General features: G+C 44.5%; 1 protein-coding gene across 4 annotated transcripts in view; it reads right to left on the bottom strand.

The window, feature by feature from the left end:
- Positions 1–21,141, bottom strand: part of RARS1 (arginyl-tRNA synthetase 1) — a 96,112-nt gene that overhangs the window by 57,115 nt on the left and 17,856 nt on the right. Inside the window, exons 1-2 of one of the 4 annotated variants that reach the window (XM_085884589.1) lie at positions 15,266–15,425; positions 828–962 (exon numbers count right to left, since the gene is read on the bottom strand). The exons of 1 other annotated variant lie outside the window; for it this stretch is intronic. In XM_085884589.1, coding sequence (XP_085740715.1) covers positions 828–962; positions 15,266–15,424 — 294 coding nt within the window. In that variant the 5' untranslated portion in view covers position 15,425. Of the gene's footprint in view, positions 1–827; positions 963–1,745; positions 1,809–15,265; positions 15,426–21,141 lie in introns of those variants that run through there. 2 more of the 4 variants (XM_085884591.1, XM_085884592.1) reach the window with 2 other exon arrangements.

The raw sequence follows: 21,141 nt of genomic DNA, 5'->3' as shown, positions 1-21,141 counted from the left end.
GAGTCAGAGGTCAATAGACATCCGAGTCGGACCTGGGGAGTCATGGATTCACTGGATAATGGGGTGAGGCAGTGCCGGTACCTGTGCGGGAGGACGAAAGTCTGAGTCTTCAGGTCCTTGGTGCTTCCAGTCTTGCTCTATGGATGCGAGACCTGGACTCTGACCAAGGATCTGAGATGGAGACTTAATTCCTTTGGTACCAGGTCTCTTCGGAGAATCCTTGGCTATCGCTGGTCGGACTTCGTGTCCAACGAGTGGTTGCTGAGAGAGACTCAAATGAGATTTGTTACCTGCATAGTCTGTGAGCGTTAGCTGCGGCTGTACGGACATGTGGCTCATTTTCCTGACACTGATCCTGCTCACCAGATTCTCTCAGCGAGGGAGTCTCGTGAGTGGAGGAGGTCAATGGGCCGACCACGTTCCTCGTGGTTGCAGCAGGTTGATCGGCATCTCAAGGAGATGGGGATGGGCCAGGCATCTGCCTGGGGGATGGCCATACGGAGGCCCCTGGAGTACTGGTGGAAAGTGGACGCAGCGACGCGCTGCTCTGGCGCATGCTCCCATACCTGACCTGACCTGATGATTTGTAATACTGGATACCACCAGGTGGAGCTATACAATACACATACAGTACATAGAGAGAATTGGGGTATTTTCCCCAAGATATGCTGCCCAGACAGAAACCGTACTTGGGTTGGGGTAACAACCCTAAAGTAACATGCAAAATTTGGTTGGATTTGGTTCATAGTTTTAAAAAGAAATTTCATGCAAATATCAAATAATCACAAATTCACTTTTATAGTATGGATGTACAGATATTCACCAACCCGTTTGAGATGCTGCAGGCGGTACTTCAGCTTGGCATTTTCTTCAGCGAGTCCATCAGCTGCCTTGCTTAATCCAGTAACTGCACTATCACGCAGCACAACCAATTCTCGCTGCAGAATAAGAGTCTCTTCTTCCTGCAGTTGGCCATGGAAAGAGCATCCTAATTGCAATGCTCACTCAGGCACAAGTACCTTATGCATAGTAAAATCTTAATATCGTTACCAACATTTCTCATAATTGTGAGATCTTCCTCAATATTTTCTTGAAGTCCAGTCATCATTGAGGTCCCCTTTCTCTCGTTCCATTTGATATAAAATTAGGGGACTGTGGGGGCTGAAATGCCTGATAACACAATTGTATTCGCACAGTGAAAACTATGAAGGATGAGTGGGTCCTGAATTGATGAAAAATGTTCCATTAGTTTTTGTCCAGTGAAAGGGCCCTTCAACCCTTTTAGACCCTCAAAGAGTCTCGAAGGGTCAAAGAGGTCTAGTGGGTGTAAGGTTCTAAAGGGGTCTAGAGTGTAGATACACGATCTTAAGGAATCTGCAGTCTTCTATTTTTAATCTATACAATAAGACAGAAACGCCAAATTTTGGTGCCAATTTGCGGCACAAAATCACATCGTAGCCTCCGGACAATTGGCGGATATTTACTTTACTCTCTGGAAGGGGGCTTAACATAATTTAAGTGGTGAACTGATGCTTTTCTTTCATGAAATTCTGGGGTGAAAATGAGCTTCGGGGACTGAAGCAGACAAAACATTTTTATAACCAGAAACCAGCAAAAAAAAATCACTCTTATTTACTTTACAGGATATTTTAGCCCATAATCCAAGAACTAAAATCCGTTGATTCAAACGCTCATTAGTAATGACTTATATCGGCCGAGACGACGGCGAATTGCACAGCGATTACCAGAAATCCGTGTGCGAAGGAACGCAAGAAGACAGCTGCAGTTACCATCGATCCCACGAGCCTATACGAATGATGAAGATAGTAGGTTCTTTACTGAAACAGATATTGGAGAAATGAAAATGATCTGTAATTACTGTGATGCAAACAAATTCGCTGACGAGTCACCAGGATCTTGCTGTGGAAGTGGAAATATCAAATTGCATTCGTTCCCAACGCCACCTCCATATCTGCTATCACTCCTTAACAGAAGAAGCAATGATTCTGCCCATTTTCTTGAGAACATACGTCTTAATAATAGCGTCTTTAAAATACGTCTTTCTAATAGTCTTTACCCCTAAATGTTCACAAACAAGATACACCCACATGCTCAATGAAAAAAAGGTACAGTAATCGCCAGAGTGCTGAACGAATCCAGAGCAATTATCATGGACAGGGTTCCAATGACACACAGGGCCGTGTATGAAGCCATTGATAGGACCCTACAAGATATCCGTGGAAATTCAAATCCATTTGGTGGGACCCGGTAATGTTCTGTGGAGACTTTCGCCAAATACTATCTGTGGTGAAACGAGGAACACGTGCTAACATAGTTGATGCGACGTTGAAGTGATCGTCGTTGTGGGCCACGTCCGAACATGCCGGCTATACAGGAACATGCGCGCTCAACTGACAAATGACCCAGGAGCTGGTGAATATGCCAAACTCCTCATGAACATTGGTGACGGTGATCACCCTATCGAAGATAAACCCGATACAATCGCTTTGCCAGAAGGAATCCATCAGCACCAGACTCCATCCAAATTAGTCGAAGCAATCTCTGGAGGTCAAGCAGAACGTGCTGCAAACGACAACAATTGGCTGTTTGAACAAGCGATACTGGCGCCTCTAAATGAAACAGTGGACGCTGTGAATTCTACCATCATTGACAACTTTCCAGAAGTGAATATCCACAATTCCATCAAGAGTACACTCACTCCTGAGGAGGCGGTGCACTTCTCAGTGGAATTCCTAAATTCAGGGATACTGCCACACAAACTGAAGCTGAACGTGGGATGCCCAGTTATGGTTCTACGTTCATTGGACGCACCCAATATTACGAATGGCACCCGCTGCACAGTCTACCGAATGCACCCAAATGTTATTGAGGTCGTCCTCATTAACGGACCAGCAGCAGGAAAACATGCGTTAATTCCAAGGATACCGCTTATACCATCAGATAGTGACCTGCCGTTCCAGTTCCGCCGATTACAATTTCCCAAACTCATCAACCATTCTTGACTTCCGGTTCCGGTTTTTGAGCAGCGAGAGGTCTCCTTTGGGGCTCCCTGCTGACATTCTCAAAGCTAAGTTTCCGGCTGTTATTTGTCCCGTTTTAACTGTTTAATTTTCTCACCTACATGTTACTGTGTGTTGCTAGTTCGGTTTTGTTTCAAAAATCGTGCTATTTTGTGAGTATTTTTGTCGACGTTCTTACCTGTGCTTGAGGCCTAGGCGTAGGCTTGAGGCCTACCGGTTCCACTCGGTGTTCGATCGTTTTTTTTTTTGTTGTTGTTTGTTTTTTCTCCCCATTACCTTCATTTTCTATCCTCCCCATTACCTTCAATTTTGATCCTCCCCACTTTCCAAACATCCCCCATTCTCCCAACTAATCTTTCTTATCTCAAAAAAAAAAAATAAATAAAAAATAAAAAAAATAAAAAAACCTACAACAACAACACGCTCACCTTCTCCCGATTCTGCTTCTTCTTCCTCTTAACTTCCTCCTCGTCTTCCTCGATTTTTTTTTTTTTTTTTTTACACTTCCATGACCTAATCTGTTGAACTCTCTCATATATTAATATTAACAAAAAAAAATATATATATATATATATATATATATATATATATATATATATATATATATATATCCACCCAACAACAACAACACGCTCACCTTCTCCCCTTCTCCCGATTCAGCTTCTTCTTCTTCCTCAACTTCCTCCTCGTCTTCTTCCTCGATTTTTTTTTTTTTACACTTCCATGTCCTAATCTGTTGAACTCTCTCATACATTATTTTTAACAACAAAAACGATCTTATAATGCTTCATCTTCCTCTCTCACACATGTGGTACTCTTTACTGTTTCACAATGCACTACTCTTCTGCTATTTTAACAGACTGCTCTCATTTCGACCTCTCCTTCATTCCTTGCCTAAAAAAATCCAACGATTACAGCGCTTCTTCTCTCCATGCTCTGAATTCGCCTTCATTGCACCCATCAAGAATTGTGTTAAATCGCATCTCTGACCTAAAACTTTTAAAAACCACAGTTTGCCATGGATGCTCGCTTTCCATCAACCATTCTTGTTTTCCAAATTCAGTGCCAACTCACCCCCTCACCCCTCACTCTCACTCTCAAAGCAACCATCCCACTCTTCTCCCTCCAAGCCCCCCTCTCACCTCTCTCAAAAATCCCCCCTCACCTTTCTCCCACCTTTCATCCCCCTCACTCTTCCTTCTCAAAGTTGCCCCCCTCTCATCCACCAACCTGCCTCCCTCCACTGCCCTCTTACCTCCATCTCTTCACTCCACCTCCTCAAATCCTCAACTGCCTTCTTCCTTGTCTCTTGTCCCCCTCTCCCCCAGCACCACAGAGCCTTTTCTCCTCATTCGGCCCCCTCCCCTCGCTGTTCTGCAATACCCCACACTCCTTCAGCAACCCTCCTTACCTGCCCCCCTCCTCCCTTGTCCCACCCTCCCCCTCCCCTCCACCTCCTGCACCCAAAGCCTCCTCCCCTTCCTCTTCATTAAAAGTGTGGACCTCAAATATCCGGGGCCTTCGCTCAAACCTTTCAGATCTTTCCATACAGGTTGCCACTGACAAACCAGACATTATCTGCCTAACAGAAACTTTCCTCTCCCAAGACGTGTCTGACTCCCAAGTATCTCTCCCTGGCTACTCCCTCTTACGGTATGACAGACCTGAGCCTCGTCCTGGTGGAGGTGTTGCTCTTTTCATCAAAGACTCTATTCCTCACTCTCCATGCACTGCTCTCACTCCCCCACACCCCCAGGAATACCTCTGGCTTCGGCTTCCCCTCCACTCCCACCTCATGTTTATATGTGTACTGTACCGTCCACCGAACAGTGATGACTCCATCTACATCTCACTATCCGAAAACATGGACCATCTTCTATCTTCTCATCCAAACTCTCTCTTCCTCTTATGTGGTGACTTCAATTGTCATCACGCCAGTTGGCTAGGTGTGGGTACCTCTCTCACCTGCCATGGCACCTCAGCAAAAGCTTTCTGCGACTCAATGGGACTGACTCAATCGGTCAACTTCCCGACCCGGATCTCAACCAATGGTACTCCATCTCTTCTGGATCTGATTTTGACAAATTTCCCTGACAATATCTGCTGCTCTTCCTTCGCTCCAATTGGTTCTTCTGACCACGTCCTTGTTAAAGTGGACATCTCTCTGGCTGTTATCAGAGAACCACCTCACCGCCGTCGAGTCTGGCATTTCACTCAAGCCGACTGGCAGGGTCTCCGAGCAGCCATCAAACTTACAGACTGGTCTCCTATCACTACTTTCTCAAACATCAACTCATCCTGGGAATTCTTTCAAAGAAACTTGCTCTCCCTCATGCACAGATTTATCCCCTCTCGTGTTCAGTTGTCTTACCCTTCCTCCCGCCCTTGGTTTACTGAAGCTTGTGGCGAGGCAGTTGTCCTGAAACAACTTGCCTTTGCCTCATGGAAAGCAAACCCAACTGAGGGCAATCTCAGTTCTTTCCACAAAGCTCGGAACAAGTGTGTATCTACCCTCAGGAGAGCCAGAAAACAACATCTTTCTCATCTGAAGTCTGAACTCTCAAACCTCTCTCCCTCCTCAAAATCCTGGTGGTGTTTAATCAAATCTGTTTCTGGTGTATGTTCCCCCTCCATCCCCTCCCTTACCTCAAATGGCCGCACTGCTGATTCCACACGTGATAAAGCTGAATGTCTAAACTCGGTGTTTGCAGCTAAATCTTGTGTCCTAAACCCATCACTATCTCTACCCACTTTACCCAGTCGCACCCAACTGTCCCTGGACTCTGTATCCTTTTCTCCTGACAAGGTGGAGAGCTTGCTTTCAAACCTCGAGTCAGATTCTGCAACTGGTCCAGACGGCATCAGCCCACGTGTCCTCAAAGCCTGCTCTTCTGCTCTTGCTCACCCTCTCTCTGTTCTATTCACCCTCTCATTTGCCCAAGGTCATCTGCCATCTGCTTGGAAATCTGCTAACATCACTGCCCTGCATAAAAAGGTGCAAAAACAGATCCCTATAACTACAGACCAATCAGCCTTCTCCCAATCATCAGCAAGGTGATGGAATCCATCATCGCCTCAGATATGAAATCCTTCCTCTTCTCCAATGGCTTGATTTCCAATCATCAATTTGGTTTCAGACCAGGTCACTCTACCCTGGATATGCTGCTTCTGCTCTCCCATCAATGGATGGAGGTCCTCAATGCCAGACAGGAAATCCGAGCCGTATCCCTGGACATATCACGTGCTTTTGACACAGTCTGGCACCCTGCCCTACTCACCAAACTCTCTTCCCATGGTATTCAAGGCCATCTCCACTCATGGCTCGCAGACTTCCTCTCCTGTCGCAGTCAACGTGTGGCCCTAAATGGAGTTCTTTCATCCCCTCTTCCTGTGCAGGCTGGAGTTCCTCAAGGTAGCGTTCTGGGCCCTGTTCTTTTTCTGGTTTTCATCAATGATCTCTCGGACTCTCTGGAAAATCCTCTATTTCTCTTTGCCGACGACTCCACCCTCTGCCGTACCATCTGTCATCCCTCAGACCGGCAAGCAGCAGCTTCTTCACTCACTGCAGATCTGGATAAAATCACAAACTGGTCCAACACGTGGAACATGTCTTTCAATCCAGACAAATCTCACACTCTCACTATGTCTCTTCGAAAGGACCGTTTACAAAACCCCCACATCCACTTTCTCAACAATCCTCTGGAAGAAGTCTTTTCTTTCAAGCTTCTAGGTCTCACTATCTGCCATGACCTTTCCTGGGAAAGTCACATTTCCAACCTCGCCTCAAAAGCCTGTCGCCGACTGGGAATCCTCCGTCGTGCTAAGTCCTTCCTCGGCCCTCTTGAGCTCCTGACCACTTACAAAGCTTTTGTCCGTAGCCTGATGGAGTACTGCTCTCCCCTCTGGGCTGGTGCTCCTGCCTCCCACCTTTCTCGGCTTCACGCTGTCGAAACCAGGGCATTTAAGATCATCGGCATCTCCCGCAATGAAGCTGAGTCTTTGGGCCTCTCACTCAATCACCGCAGGTTGGTCGGTGGTCTTTCTGTCTTCTACCGACTCCTCTCCAGCCTTGCCCCCTGCTCTCTCTGCGATTTGTCCCCACCACATTTCCACAGGGCGCTCAAGGTCCGCCAACAACCCCCTTCTGGTAAAACTACCAAAATCACGAATCACTGCTCATCTTCACTCTTTCATTCCTCTTTTTTCCCGCCTTTGGAATAAACTTCCTCACTCTATTCTTTCCCATTCTTCCCCCCAGGCTTCCAAAACAGCTGTTCACCACCACCTCTTATCTTCCCCCATCCAAATCCTCGATCTTTTCTACCCCCGATAATCCACCCAAGCCCACTTCCTTCATTTCTCCTACTTTCCTTCCTGAAAGTCCCTGAAATGTCCATCTTCTCTTCGCCATGTTCCCCATCCCATCCCCATCCCTCTCCCTTCCACAGTTCACCTAATGTGTCTGTTCCCCACTGTTTTGTCCCTTCCACTCCCGCCCCTCTTGTCTCATGCCTCCTTGCTGTGAGTTGTGTGTTAGCTCTCATACGAGCCTCGACCAAGGTATACAAAAAAAAAAAAAAAAAAAAAAAAAAAACGATCTAGCTTTGCCGTGACAATAAAGAAAGCACAAGGACAGTCGTTCAAAATCATTGGACTAGATCTACGTACATCTGTTTTCTCCCATGGGATGTCTTACATTGCGGCATCAAGAGTTGGATCAAGATGCAGGCTGCATGTCCATGCCCCAGACAACAAAACGAGGAATGTTGTTTTTAAAAATATGCTCCAGTAAACGACTGAAGAGATGCTCTCATAACGAAATTGGCTCCACTGAATCCGTGAGTAACCCACATCAAACACATGCTTTCATTTCAGTGATTTTACCAGTCTTCGGCGGGTACCCTGCTAGTCATTCATAATTGTATGCACAATTTTTCACCACGAGCAAGCTGCTCAGTCTGAACTCATTTTTGTAGCACCAGCTCACAAAAACTTTCTAATCAAAACAGATCTACATGTACTCTCAGATATCAACACAGTTTTGCATGTAACACAAATCCCAAACAACTGAACTGCATTATTATGTACTCCAATACATGCTCATGCTGCTCAACATACAACACCTGTGGCTGACTTTCCATAAGCTCAGCTATAATGTAATTAATATGATTTGTTCTCATCGCTGTGTGTCATTTAGCAGGAAGGAACATCCAATCAATTTCCAGTACTTTTCCGTAAACCTGGTGGCAGTTTTGTTAAGAACGGAAGTTTTGGACATTTCTCGACTGATCTTCATTCAGCAAAGCACACATAGTTGGGATAGTGAACCTACAATTCCTCATCGTTTTCTTTCCCAAACTTTCAGCGGACAACTCGTTTACCACACGCTGGCTATTCATTAATCGTGTGGATATACATTGGGGATACTTCTCTTCGTTGATTTTTTTCCTACCATGAACTCCATCACGTTTAACATTTGTACAACCTATTGTCTTGCATGCTTGTGTTTATTCTACTGTACAGAGTAGCCACAATGTCTTGTCACCCCTTGTAAAAACTTGTGGCATTGCCTTTATGTGCAGTGTTCATTCCTTTCCATTTTTTTCAGATTGAGTGAATGTAATCATGGGTGATACAAGCAATTAATTACACAATTGAGCAGATTGTTGTCGGTGTCCGGGTTCACGAACGTCCACAAACAAGGAAAACAATGGAAGAGGTACATACCCACTTCCAGCAACAACTCCACCAAGAAGCTCCCGATAAAAAATTTTTAAAAACACACTTCTGCATTGGCAGCATAAAGTCTTTGCAACACGCAACATTAAAGATATGCCAATAACTGGAAGGCCATCAACCAGAGGTCAGCAGTGTGAATTGGTCGAAGAATCTGTTGCCAGGTCACCAAAAAAGTTGACCCGTAAATGATCCACAGAGCTTGGAATACCACGTTTGACAATGCAAAAGCACATAATATGTTTTTTTTTATGTTAAAGGCACCCGTCACAGACTGAGTCCTCATCGAGGCCAGGCCTTAAATACAAGAACTGTGTAGATAGAAAAGTGAAGAAGAAAGAGAATGGTCGAAGAGTTTTTGAGGAAGTAAAAAAACAAGCTCAAATGAGCTAAGATCCTCGTCCTCTTAATGATGACGTCATAAAAACGAATATGATGTCATTGTGATGTATCAGGTTTGCGATAAGTTATCTGTGCTAATGCCCGGCTTGATTCCCGCAAACAAAATTCAAACAGCTTGCCTAGTTTCGGAGATAATGGTATCGGCGATATTATGACGTCAACTTTTTTTGTAGGAAGAATTTCCAAAATCGGAGATGGTTACTGCCTGCGCGTGGGCTTTCTGCATATACATGGCAAGTTTCACGAAGATCCGATGAAAACTCTGGGTTGTGAAACAAAAAGTGTCAAAAAATAGGAATGACATCATAAAAAATGATATGACGTCATAGTGATGTATCATATGTGCGGTAATTCATCTCTGCTAATGCCCTGTTCGATTCCTGCAAACAGAATTCAAAAAGCTTGCCTAGTTTCGGAGATAATTTTTTCGGCGATTTCCATTAGCGGAGATATTTTGACGTCATAACTTTTTTTTCTCGGAGGAATTTTCAAAATCCGAGATGGTTTCTGTCTGCGCAGGGAATTTTTACATATATATGCCAAGTTTCAGGAAGTTTCGATGAAAACTGTAGGCTGTGAAACAAAAAAGTCCACAAGAAGAAGGTGAAGAACAACAACGTGAGTAAGACTTAGAGATCCTCCACGAGGATCTAAAAAATTAAAAAAACAAATAATCTGCTTTTTGTAAAAGGGAAGGTCATAACTGTTTGGAAAGACATGAGAAGGTAAAGAGTTCCAGAGTTTGGCAGGGAAGGTGAAAAAAAACAAACATCATAACAGCCCACCCATGATTGCCAATCCATCCATCCATTGGGACCATACTCTGTGCAGAGCATTGGTGCTGCTTAAGCAGTCTCCTTGGGTATTGGGCACAATCCTGGACGAATCACCACTCCGACACAGGATACCAGCAAGCTGGCACTCATTTTGCCAACCTCAGAAGGATGACAGGCAGAGTCAATCCCACTTGGTATCAATTCAACAGCCGAGTGGGGTTTGAACTCAGGATCAGAGGATCCCAAGCCCACCACCTGAACCATTAAGCGGTGCCTGATTAAAGCTCTGGTTGGACAATATTTTCAAAGCTGCATGGATGGTGCAGCCATTGATATTAAATGCTGCTTTTCCAATCGGAGCACACAACAGAATGCACACTTTGATTGGATCATCACTGACTTTTGCACTCGGGTGTCTTTCCAAGCACTGATAAAGTAGCTTCATGACAAAAGACTTTCCAATGCCAGCACGCCCTGTTAGAAAGGCTCGGATTGGAGTCGATTTAGTTTTGATCCGATGTGTGACATGGGTGATGAACTCTTGTTGTACATTCAGGGATTGCATCTTTCAAGAAATACCCTGTCATGCAATGAGCTGTATTCTCAACACCCACATCTTTCATCACTGTAGTGAGCACAACACAGACTTGCCTGTTTTTGTTTTCATCTTTCTGACCACAATATATGAATGGAAACGATAAGAAGAAGAATGTGGTAAACCACTGAGGGTTGGGCAGATATCGATGGGGACATTGACCACGTTTCCTCCGATTGAGAGTTGATGTCCATGTGGTAATTCATGGATTTGCATAAACAGATGAGGTGATATGAGGCGCTGCTCCAATGCCCACAGGTCTGCCAGTTCTGGTGGTGTATGGGGGAATCCCATTCCATTTTTGACCGATAATCGTGGAATTCGATTTTGACGGAGGATGTTTTTGCACATTGAGCATATCCATTCATGTCCATAAACAGAAATAATACCTGTGCTTATTCCTGTCTGTATCCTACAAGGATGGAATTACCTGTGTAACTGAGTACCAAAACAACAGCAGCAGATATCGTCAGGTCCAACAGATGTGGTCGTCAGAAAGGTATCAATACATTTTTGAATATGGTCCACTACAGTGTCAATTGCATCACCATTGAAATCACGAGAGGTAGCCTGACCTACTAAGCATTGGTGGCGCTTTGCTAAACATTCTCTCTTTCTTACCCCCTCCGACTTAACGAGATCACACCGTGCTCGTGCATGCGATGTTTTTGTCTAATCACGTGTTTTAGCCTGCCTGCATAATCAATTGCGTACCTTTATCTTAGCAGACCGAACTTGTTCCCCAATTTTCTCACCCATGATCGGGTCAGTTCGAGCTCTCATTTTATCCTTGTGGTTTGGATACACTCAAGCTCTCCTCATCGCAACTCTATGCTGCTCCATTAACAGGGAGCATTTGATGGGATCGCTCTGAGTTCTCTCCTTCGATAACCTCTCAGTAGTTCGCATTTGTGACAGAAGCGACTCATGTTCCCAACGCAACATCATGCCTCATCTATGCATTCTTATCATTCGCAGGATTACAAGGAATAACAAGGAATTTTTTGCACAGGAGGAGGCCATTTGGCCCATCATGCCTGCACCACACCAATACCAGATTTTAATATATCTGTCAATACCCCTTCCCTTCGTGTGCAGCCTTTTGGCTGCTCCACTGGTACTCATTTTGCCGACCTCGGAAGGATGACAGGCTGAGTCAACACCCTGGTGTTAATTCAGCGGAAAATGGGGATTGAACTCAGGACCCTAGGATCCCAAGCCACCACCCTAACCGCTAGGCCAACACCAGGTTGACCAACTAAGCCAACACCAGGATGGGATGGATCCAACTTGTGATGCATTCCACCATCAGGGACTGCTGGTAGCCAGAGTTGCACATTGCTTCGACAACAAATCAGTTGAAATCTGTCTCTGGAGTATGCTCCCCTTCTATACCTTCCAATCCTTCCCTCTTCAAATGGCATTATAGACAACTCCACTCATGAGAAGGCTGAATGTTTCAACTCTGTGTTTGTTTACAAATATTGTGTCCCCAACCGTGCAATCTCAGTACCCATCCTTCCCTGTCGTACCCAACTGCTCCTGGACTCTGTGTCTTTTGCACCTGAGAAGGTAGAGAAAGTTCTTTCAACTTTCGACTCTCTGCCCTTTTCACCCTATCATTTGCCCAACATCATTTTACATATGCTTGGAAATCCACCAACATCACTGCATCACATGAACATTGGGGCAATACCCTTGGTAGCAGCTGGATAAGTAAAGCAGGGAACCACAAGTAGGTATGGATAACCTAAAAAATATTTGAGGGAGAAGTTAATACCCATGGATTTATGTTTTTAATGCAGTGAATAAACTTTGGTTCATCACGGGTGATGAAGTTTGTACTCAAGTTTCATCAAAATTGGGTGTGTAGTTTCTGAGAAAAGAGAAAATACCTATTTTGGGGGTCAACCCATCCATAAAACCCCTTAGACCCTGCATTTTCTAATGCTGTGAACAAACTTTGGTACATCATGGGTGATGAAGGTTGTGGTCAGGTTTCATCGAAATTCTGTGTGTAGTTTCAGAGAAGAAAGCGAATACATATTTTGGGGGGAAACCCCCCCTCCCCAGGTAAACTCCCTCCGTAGACCTCCTTTGACCCCAATTTTTTATGCCATGAACAAACCTTGGAACATCACGGGTGATGAAGGTTCTGGTCAAGTTTCATCAGAATTGCACGTGTAGTTTCTAAGAATAAAGAAAATACCTATTTTGGGGGAAACCCCCATTAGACCCCCTTCAAAGCAGTTTTTTTTAATGCCATGAACAAACTTTGGTACTTCCGCAGTGATGAACGTTGTGGTAAAGTTTCATCAAAATTATATGTGCAGTTTCAGAGAAGAAGTTGCAAGTATTTATGGATGGGACAGACGGACGGTTGGACAGACAGATGGACGGATAACGCGCCATCCCATAAGTTCCCCAGAATTACATTCCAGGCGAGCTATAAAGATGCAACAACTGATCCTCTTAACTATAGACCTATCAGCTTACTTCCAATCATCAGCAAGGTCACGGAATCCATCATCGCAGTTGATGTGAAATCCTTCCTTTTCTCCAACAACCTCATCTCAGATCACCAATTTGATTTCAGAGCAGGTCACTCCACCTTGGACATGCGTATACTCACCCAACAATGGATGGAGGCCCTCAATGGCAGACATGAGATCAGGGCCATCTCTCTGGACATACCTTGTATTTTTGGTGCATTCTGGCATCATTCCTTATCTCCAGACTCTGTCTACAAAATCCAAGGCCAACTCCACACATTGCTTACTGACTTCCTCTACTCTCGTTGCCAATGTGTGGCACTCAATGGAATCCTTTAGTCTCCTCTCTCTGTCGGCTGTAGTGCTCCAAGGCAGTGTTTCGTGCCCAGTCCTATTTCTGATTTTCATTAATGATCTCTCTGACTCTCCAGAAAATCCTCTTTATCTCATTACTAATGACTCCACCCTGTGCCGTGACATTCCTCATCTTCAGACAGGCAGGCTGCAGCCTCTTCCCTCTATTCAGACATTGACAAAATCACAAGATAAGTTGGTCAAACACTTGGAATGTGTCTTCCAATCCTGACAATTCTTACACCCTCACCATCTCTCCCTGAAAGGACCATCTGGCAACCACCCCCTTCCCCTCACCATCTACTTCAGTTATTCAAACTTCTGGGTCTCACTGTCAGTCATGATCTTTCTTGGGCAAACCATATTTAAAAGTTGGCATCCAGACAGCCACTGATTAGGCATCCTTTGTCGTAAAACGTCCTTCTTTGGCACACCTGAACTCCTATCCACCTACAAGGCCTTCATCCACAGCTTTATGAAGTACTGCTCTCCCCTCTGGGCTGGCTCCCTGCCTCACACCTTACTTAGCTTGACTGTGGAAACCAAGGTCTTCAAGATTATTGGAAACTTCCACGATGAAGCTGAGTCTGCGGGTCTCTTACTTCGCCATCGCAGACAAGTCAGTGGTCTCTCTGTCTTCCACTGGATCATTTATAGTCTTGCACCCTCTGCTCTTACTGTGCTTTGTCCCCCCAGGTTTCAGTAGGGCACGCACGATCCACCATCAACCCCCTTCTGGTGAAACTACCTAAATGCAGGATCACTGCTCACTTCCACCTACATTCGTTCCTTTTTTGTTCCCACCTGTAGAACTAACTTCTACATTCTCTTCAAATTCATTCCCTCCAGGTCCTCAAGACAGCTGTTCACCACAATATCAGGTTATCCACAATCCAAAACCATGATTTTTTTTTCCACCTTCGTTAATGTCCCCCCCCCCCACCACCCCAATCCCCTCCTTTGAAATTTCTGGTTTTCCCTTCTAAGAGTTTCCTTCTGTATACATCTTGTCCACCCTATGCATCCTCCACCGCCTCTCATTCCTACCAATACCCAATTTTTGTCCATGTCTGCCTCTATCTTGGTCTTCAACTCTGCTGTTGGTGTTTCCCCCTCTCTCTCAACTGTTCCTTTTGTCCTGTCTAACCCTAACCCTAACAAGCCTCGACTATTTATACAAATTAATAAATAAATAAATGCATCAGAGAGACACCTGCGTGTCTCATTATACGTAACCATGTTATAGTGGTCACCTCCAGCATTGTGATGCAAAATAGCACATGGTTGTGGATTGCTACTCGACTACAACAGCATATCAGCACTATAATTATGCCATTTCCCAACATGCTGATGCGATTCAGGATCTTGTTTGCCGATATGGTGCACGTGAACAGTATGTTGGTTTGCAATTGTGAAGCTGCACCAATAGCCTCCACTTATCAGCATTATTTGGGCATGTTGATTGACAGTGATCACTTTATCCAAATAAGGACTCGCAGCATCGCTATGTTCAAGCATATGATACACAATGGCCACTAAAATTAATTGACGGTGGAGTTCAGAGCCTGTGATCACATATGCCAGGGCACGGAAAAAAACAATTTCCTTCAGCAACAATGCAACATATTCCGAAGTGATCACCTCTCAGATCATCGGAATGATCATATTTAACTTTTTCTACAGGGGGTTGGAGCCCTATCCATCAGCACATCACATTTTGCCATTGTAAGTTAGAAGGGAAGCACATAATCCGCAGTTCTGAATTTGTAGGATGAATCACCCACATTTGGGGCTGACGTTTTGCTCCAGCGTGGTATCCATTATCTCACATTCCGGTCCCACTTTCTAGTCCAACACAGTATCTCTCACCTCACATCCGGGTCCCACGTTGTGGTCCAGCACGGTATCGATCACCTCACATTCGGAACTGATATTGTGATCAGATGCAGCTTCAATCACCTCAAGCTCAGTTCCTATTTTCTGGTCAATCAGCCGATCAGACTTCTGTTCAGTGGATCCACTTGACATGCTAATGTGGTGTTGGAGGATTTAACAGCCAGAAAATTACAAAGTCTCAGATGTTTCTTCTGACGCGTGGGACGTGGCATAATTTTGACAGACCAACAGCGAGGAGAGGGAAATGTACCTTCACCGCAGTCTGCAGCACACGTGCACCCTCAAACGTAATGTACAATACCAACGACGACGGCAATAATTGTTTCATAAATGGCGCTTCAGTTTTACCAATGCATGCGAGCTCAACATTCCTCTCTGGCGACTGCACGACAATGAACTGTCCACGTTGCAGTCAGATTTTTCAGCACAGTACAGACACTGCGCGATATATTTCAGCACGGTGAAGTGACTGGATGAAAAACGGTGCCGGAGGACACCGATCGTATCAAAGATATGTTAAGGAAGCACTTTTTATTCGACGAATGACAGACGAACCAGTGATTGGCCAGGAAGTGATTGCGAAAGCTGCACAGGACAATCACGATTTCCTAGCCGAATCTGCATGGTAAAATAAATAAAAAATGAACGGGATTTTATTAAAGTATTGATTTCTCGCAGTTTCATTTCCAGCTCGGTTAGCTGTCTTTTCAACAATGGAAACACTGAAAACGTGTGGACTGGTATTCAACTGAAAAGAATGGTTTCATCAATTTCAAAATTGTTTGCAACTCCATTTGAAATGTGTAAAGGCCACGGTCTTCTTCAGAGTCATCCACCCTTGGTTATCAGGTTATGAGTTTATCGAAACCACCCTGCCATTCAAACAACCTATATTTATGCCCTTTCATTTGCTTAACTCCCATCTTCCCCTAAACTCCATTTCCACCCAACCCCCCCCCCCCAACACCTCCCTTGACACTCCCTAATCTTCCCTTCTCTCTTATGCAATCCTTTCATTCTCTTTCTCAAATTTTTTAAAATTATATTTACTGCAACAACCACTCACCCTCCTTTTTACCCATTCCGCACTCTCCTGTTTTCTCCCTTCGTGTTAAGGTGCTTCCTCATGTTTACAGTTCAGCCTGAACACAATGTCTAAGTAATAACTGAGTTTGAGATTTATAATATGAAGTGAGTATAAAAGGGCAATGTGTAGAAGTCAAGTGAAGATTACATTAAATTAAATCAACAACCTGAACTGTACAGCATATATAGGGAGACAAAAGGATGGAAAAAAAAAAGAGCAAGGGGAACCATCCTGAGCTGACAAGATGGCCTAGAGGTACGCACACTCGCCTCTAACCTGTCTTGCCTGGGTTTCAATCCCGACCCAGCTATAAACTGTCATACCAGTGTTTCACAAGCAGGGTGATTCATCAATGTGTGTGCTGTCCCTCAGATGGATGTTAAACGGGCGTCGTTTCTACCAGAATAAGTTGATGGACGTTAAAGATCACAGGGCAATGTCCTTCGTGAAGAGTAGGCAATCTCTCGCCAGCACCACAGCCACAAAATTCCAAAATTCCTTCACCATCTTCATGTTCCTCCTGTCCCAAGGGAATGAAGTGCAACCACCCTCCTTCTCCCACCCAAAGCAGTCACTATGCCCCTTAGCTAGGTATGCGGATTAGTAGTTGTAGCCGTAAACCATGCTGTGTTTCCTTTGAAGCACTACTAACATCACAGGAAAGTTCAAAATGGAGAAAGGCGAGGATGGGAAAGGTGCGAAGAAAATGGTCTAAGGGATATAAAGGGTGTAATGTGTTGGGAAAGTCGAAATGGTAATGAGTGTTTGAGGGTGTATGGGATTTAAAGGGTCTAAGAGGCCCAAAGGGTGCAAGGTTCTTAAGGGATCTATTGTTGAAAGGGTCTTAAAAGGACTAAAATGGTCTAAATGTCAAAAGGTTGTCAAGGTCTAAAGGGATTTGAATGATCAAAAGGGGTCTAAAGGGTCTATTTGATTTAAAGAATACATTCCTAGATAGGAGTTAGGGTCTAATGGATGTAAAGGGTCCATAGGGTCTAAAGGTTGCAAGGGTCTCAATGGGTCTAACATGTTGAAAGTGTTTTAAAAGGTCTAAAAGGGTCAACAGATAAGGAGTTTATAAGGTCGATAGGTGGTTAAAGGGTCATAAGGGGTTGACAGGTCTAAGGGATCTTTGGGAACTAAGGGGTATTAAGCATCTCAGGGGTTTTAAAGTTACAAAGGGTCTAGAGGGTCTGTGGTTTTAGGGGTCTAAAAGACCATATGGGTCTAAATGGTCTTTAGGTTCTTAAGGTGTCTAAAGGGGTCACAAGTGGCAAAAGGGTCTGAAAAGGACTAAAAGGCAGTAGAAATAACAAAAGGGACTACGGTCCCCTTTCTGCATCTCCCCCCCCCCCCCAACCTCCGTACCAACTCCATGTCCTCCCCTCCCCCTTTCTTTTCCATTCCTCAAAGCAAGAGGGCACTAATGACATTAAAGGGGAACTAATGACACTAAAATTAAAATGTAATCATAAAAAATAAAATAAAATTTAATTAAGGGATTGAATTATATAATGATAAAGATGAAATTAAATTACGAAGTTCAATAAAGAGGATTAAGAAGTTAAAGTTAAATAACGAGGAAACATCCACAGAATCTGAGGTTTGTGATGGATATACAAAAATAGATTACATTTTGAGTCAATTCACTAATTATCTCATCACTTGCATGGAAATAGCACAGAAACATTACAGTATGGTCCAGCAAGGCCAAATATGGTTACAGTATAACTATCCCAATTTTTTTTCAAGTGTACAGAAAGGGGGGGGGAGAGTCACGGCAGTTCTTGAGAAATAAATTGTGACTTTTTTTAGACTATAGGCTGAGAATGAGGTTGGAGGATTAGGGCAGCAGTGGGTGGTTAATGTAAGGGAAATACTGAAGGTATTTTCTATGAATGCCAGGAGCTTGAATGGAAAGATGGAAGAGCTGGAAGCTCGGGTGGATGACGAGGTGTATGACTAAGTGAGATGTGGTTTGGTGAGCAATCCAACAAGAGGACAGGAATTCCAGGCTACAGGGTTTATAGGTGTGATAGGAAAGAGAAAGAGGGGATGAGGTGTAGCAATCTGGGTGAAAGACAATATTGTATCGAGAAAAAGGCATGACATTAGGGAGAGAATTAACATCGAGGATTCTGTGTGGATTGAGATTAGAGATTGTAAGAATGCAAGATATTTGTGGGATGCTTTTATAGGGCTCCTGGTGTGAAGGAAGCACAGGAAAGATGGATATGTAAAGAATTCAGAAAGGCACGTGGTAAGCGAAGAGTTTTGATTAAGGGGAATTTTCACTTGCCAGGGTTAGATTGGGTCTGGCAACAGGGGAGAGGCAGAGCACATGAGGATATCGTAGCTAGACCTAATCCAGGATTGCTTTTTAACCCAATTTGTAGAAAATCCAAGGGGGTGGGGGATAGTGTTAAACCTCTCTCTCAGCAATACAGTAATCTCAATATGGTGGAGGATGTGTCGGGGAACACATTTGGGGACAAGCGACCACTATGTAGTAAGCGCAACTATATTGTTGAGTTGTGAAGTTCAGGCCAGTGATGTAAGCCTATTAGAATTTATGAGGGCAAACTTTGAGGACATGAGAAGTGATTTGGGGGCTTTAGATTGGACAACATTAATGAGTAGACAGTTTGCATCAGAGAAATGGGCAACCTTCAGAGAGTAAATGTGTAAGGCCCAGAGTTGGTATATTTCAGAGAGGTGTAATGGATGAAGCAGAGAGAGATCAGGGTGATTGAGCAGGGATGTATGCAGTGCAATTTGGGATAGGCATAAGGCATTCATTAAGTACAAATTAACTGGACTGAAGTCTGACACATCATTATAGGAGTAAATAGGGGCTTACTGGTTGAGAAAATAACTTGGCAGGCCAAAAGAGAATATGAAAATGGCAGCCAAAATATTAAACATAACAGACATTGATGGATGTATACAGAGATGATAATTGCAGCGGGAGAAGTCGGAGTCAGTCAAAAGAAGAGGCTGTTGAATATATGTAGGAGAGAGGGTTCAATTCCGGAGGAGTGGAGGACAGGGTTAATTGTGCTGATATGGAATGGGAAGGGTGGTGTTCAAGATCCAGGGAAGTAGAGGGGCATTATCCTCCTGTCATGTAAAGAAGGTGCTGGAGAGGATTCTGGATGGGAGGATAAGGAAGAGTGTGGAGAGGGAGATCAGATAAGAGTAACAGGGATTTAGAAGGGGTAGGGGGTGACGAACGTGATGTTCACATGAGACAGCTGGTGGAGAAAAGGTTAGAGGTGCAAAGTGAGATGGCATTGGGACTTGTGGACCTGGAGAAGGACTTGTGGACCTATGACACTGTCCCAAGGGAGACAGTGATGGTGACACTGAGATGGATGGGAGTGCCGGAAGTAGAAGTTAGGTTGGTAGAAGGGATGTACAAGCAAATTAAGTGAAGAGTTTTCGTTGGTCCTAGGATGTCTGAGGAGTTCAGCATGAACATCTGTTTGAGACAGGGAAGCACTCTCAGCCCATTCATGTTTAACATGGTGATGGAGCTCGTAAGTAGGAAGGTGAGCTTGAGGGATCGTATGGGAAGGATGCTGTTTGTGGACAATCCGGCTGTTGTGGTGGAGTGGGCGGGAGATGCAGGAAGTACTCGGGGAGTGGGAGGCATTTGAGAAGCATAGGCCAAAGTTCGGCCGATGCAGGGCTGAAGATTGGGCAACAGAGAAAATAAATGCAAATCAGGTTAGAGGGGAAGGAGATCAGACAAGGAAATTGGTTTGAGTATCTGTGGTGGGAGGTGGGGGGGGGGGTGGAACAGTGACTGGCTAAGTCAGAGTCAGGGTTGTGGAGGAGCATTCAGGTGGGTGAAAATGTGTGGAGGAGGTTAGAGGGAGTAATGGCAGACAGAAAGGTATAAAGGAAATTGAAAGAGAAGGTTCTGATGTCGTGTGTAATGCCGGCCTAACTTTACGGTGACACTGACCGAGACAACAACAGAGGCCCGCAGGTTTTGAAGAACAGCTAGGTCAGGAGGACTGCAGTACTGAAGTGTGTGAGTAGAAGGAGGATGGATGAACTGAGGACATTGGTGTGCAGATGCGTTTCATGGGGAGATGGGCTCGACACTTGGTGCGGATGGAGGAAGAGAGAATGGCAAAGAGAGCAGATGGGTTGAGGGAAAAGGTAGAAGGGAAAGATGTTGACCACGGTTGAGATGGGAGGATTGTGTGAGGAGGTATATCCGCAAGGTAGGAGTGGTTGGAGAGTGGAGAGGGTTGTCTGAAGATAGAAGGAGGTGGAGGGGTATCATGGGGCAAGGCAGGGTAGAAGCTTGGTGCCATCGGACATCACCCCTTATAAAGAGAAGAGGAGGAGAAGAAGGAAGGAAGTAAGGAAGGCAAGGGTTAAGAGGAGTGTGGGCTCATTGAGGAATAATATGGAATAATTTGTGGATGATGAGAGTGAGATCACAGACTTACTGCATTGTTTTTTGAGTCTACATTTACACAGGAAAAGTCAGGGGAACTTCCAATTGCTGAGTATTGATCTCAGGGGTGACCGAGGGCTTTTAGAAACATTCATGTAGGAGGTGAGGAAGTTAAGAAACAGTTAAAAACAAAACAAAAAAAAGGATGATAAAGTTCCAGGGATTGGGAAATATGCATCCAAGGGATTTTCGGTGACAGAGGAGATAAGCGTGGTGTGAGCGGATATCTTTAATAACTCAGTGGAGTCAGGACAGGTACCGGAGGATTGAAGAGTAATAAATCATCAT

This window comes from Eptatretus burgeri, chromosome 6 (genome assembly GCF_056783735.1).
Source record: "Eptatretus burgeri isolate ZD-2024b chromosome 6, Ebu_testis_v1, whole genome shotgun sequence".
NCBI classification, from domain to species: Eukaryota; Metazoa; Chordata; class Myxini; order Myxiniformes; family Myxinidae; genus Eptatretus; species Eptatretus burgeri.
Note: the sequence above shows the minus strand (reverse complement) of the source record. Positions and strands in the feature narration are given on the sequence as shown.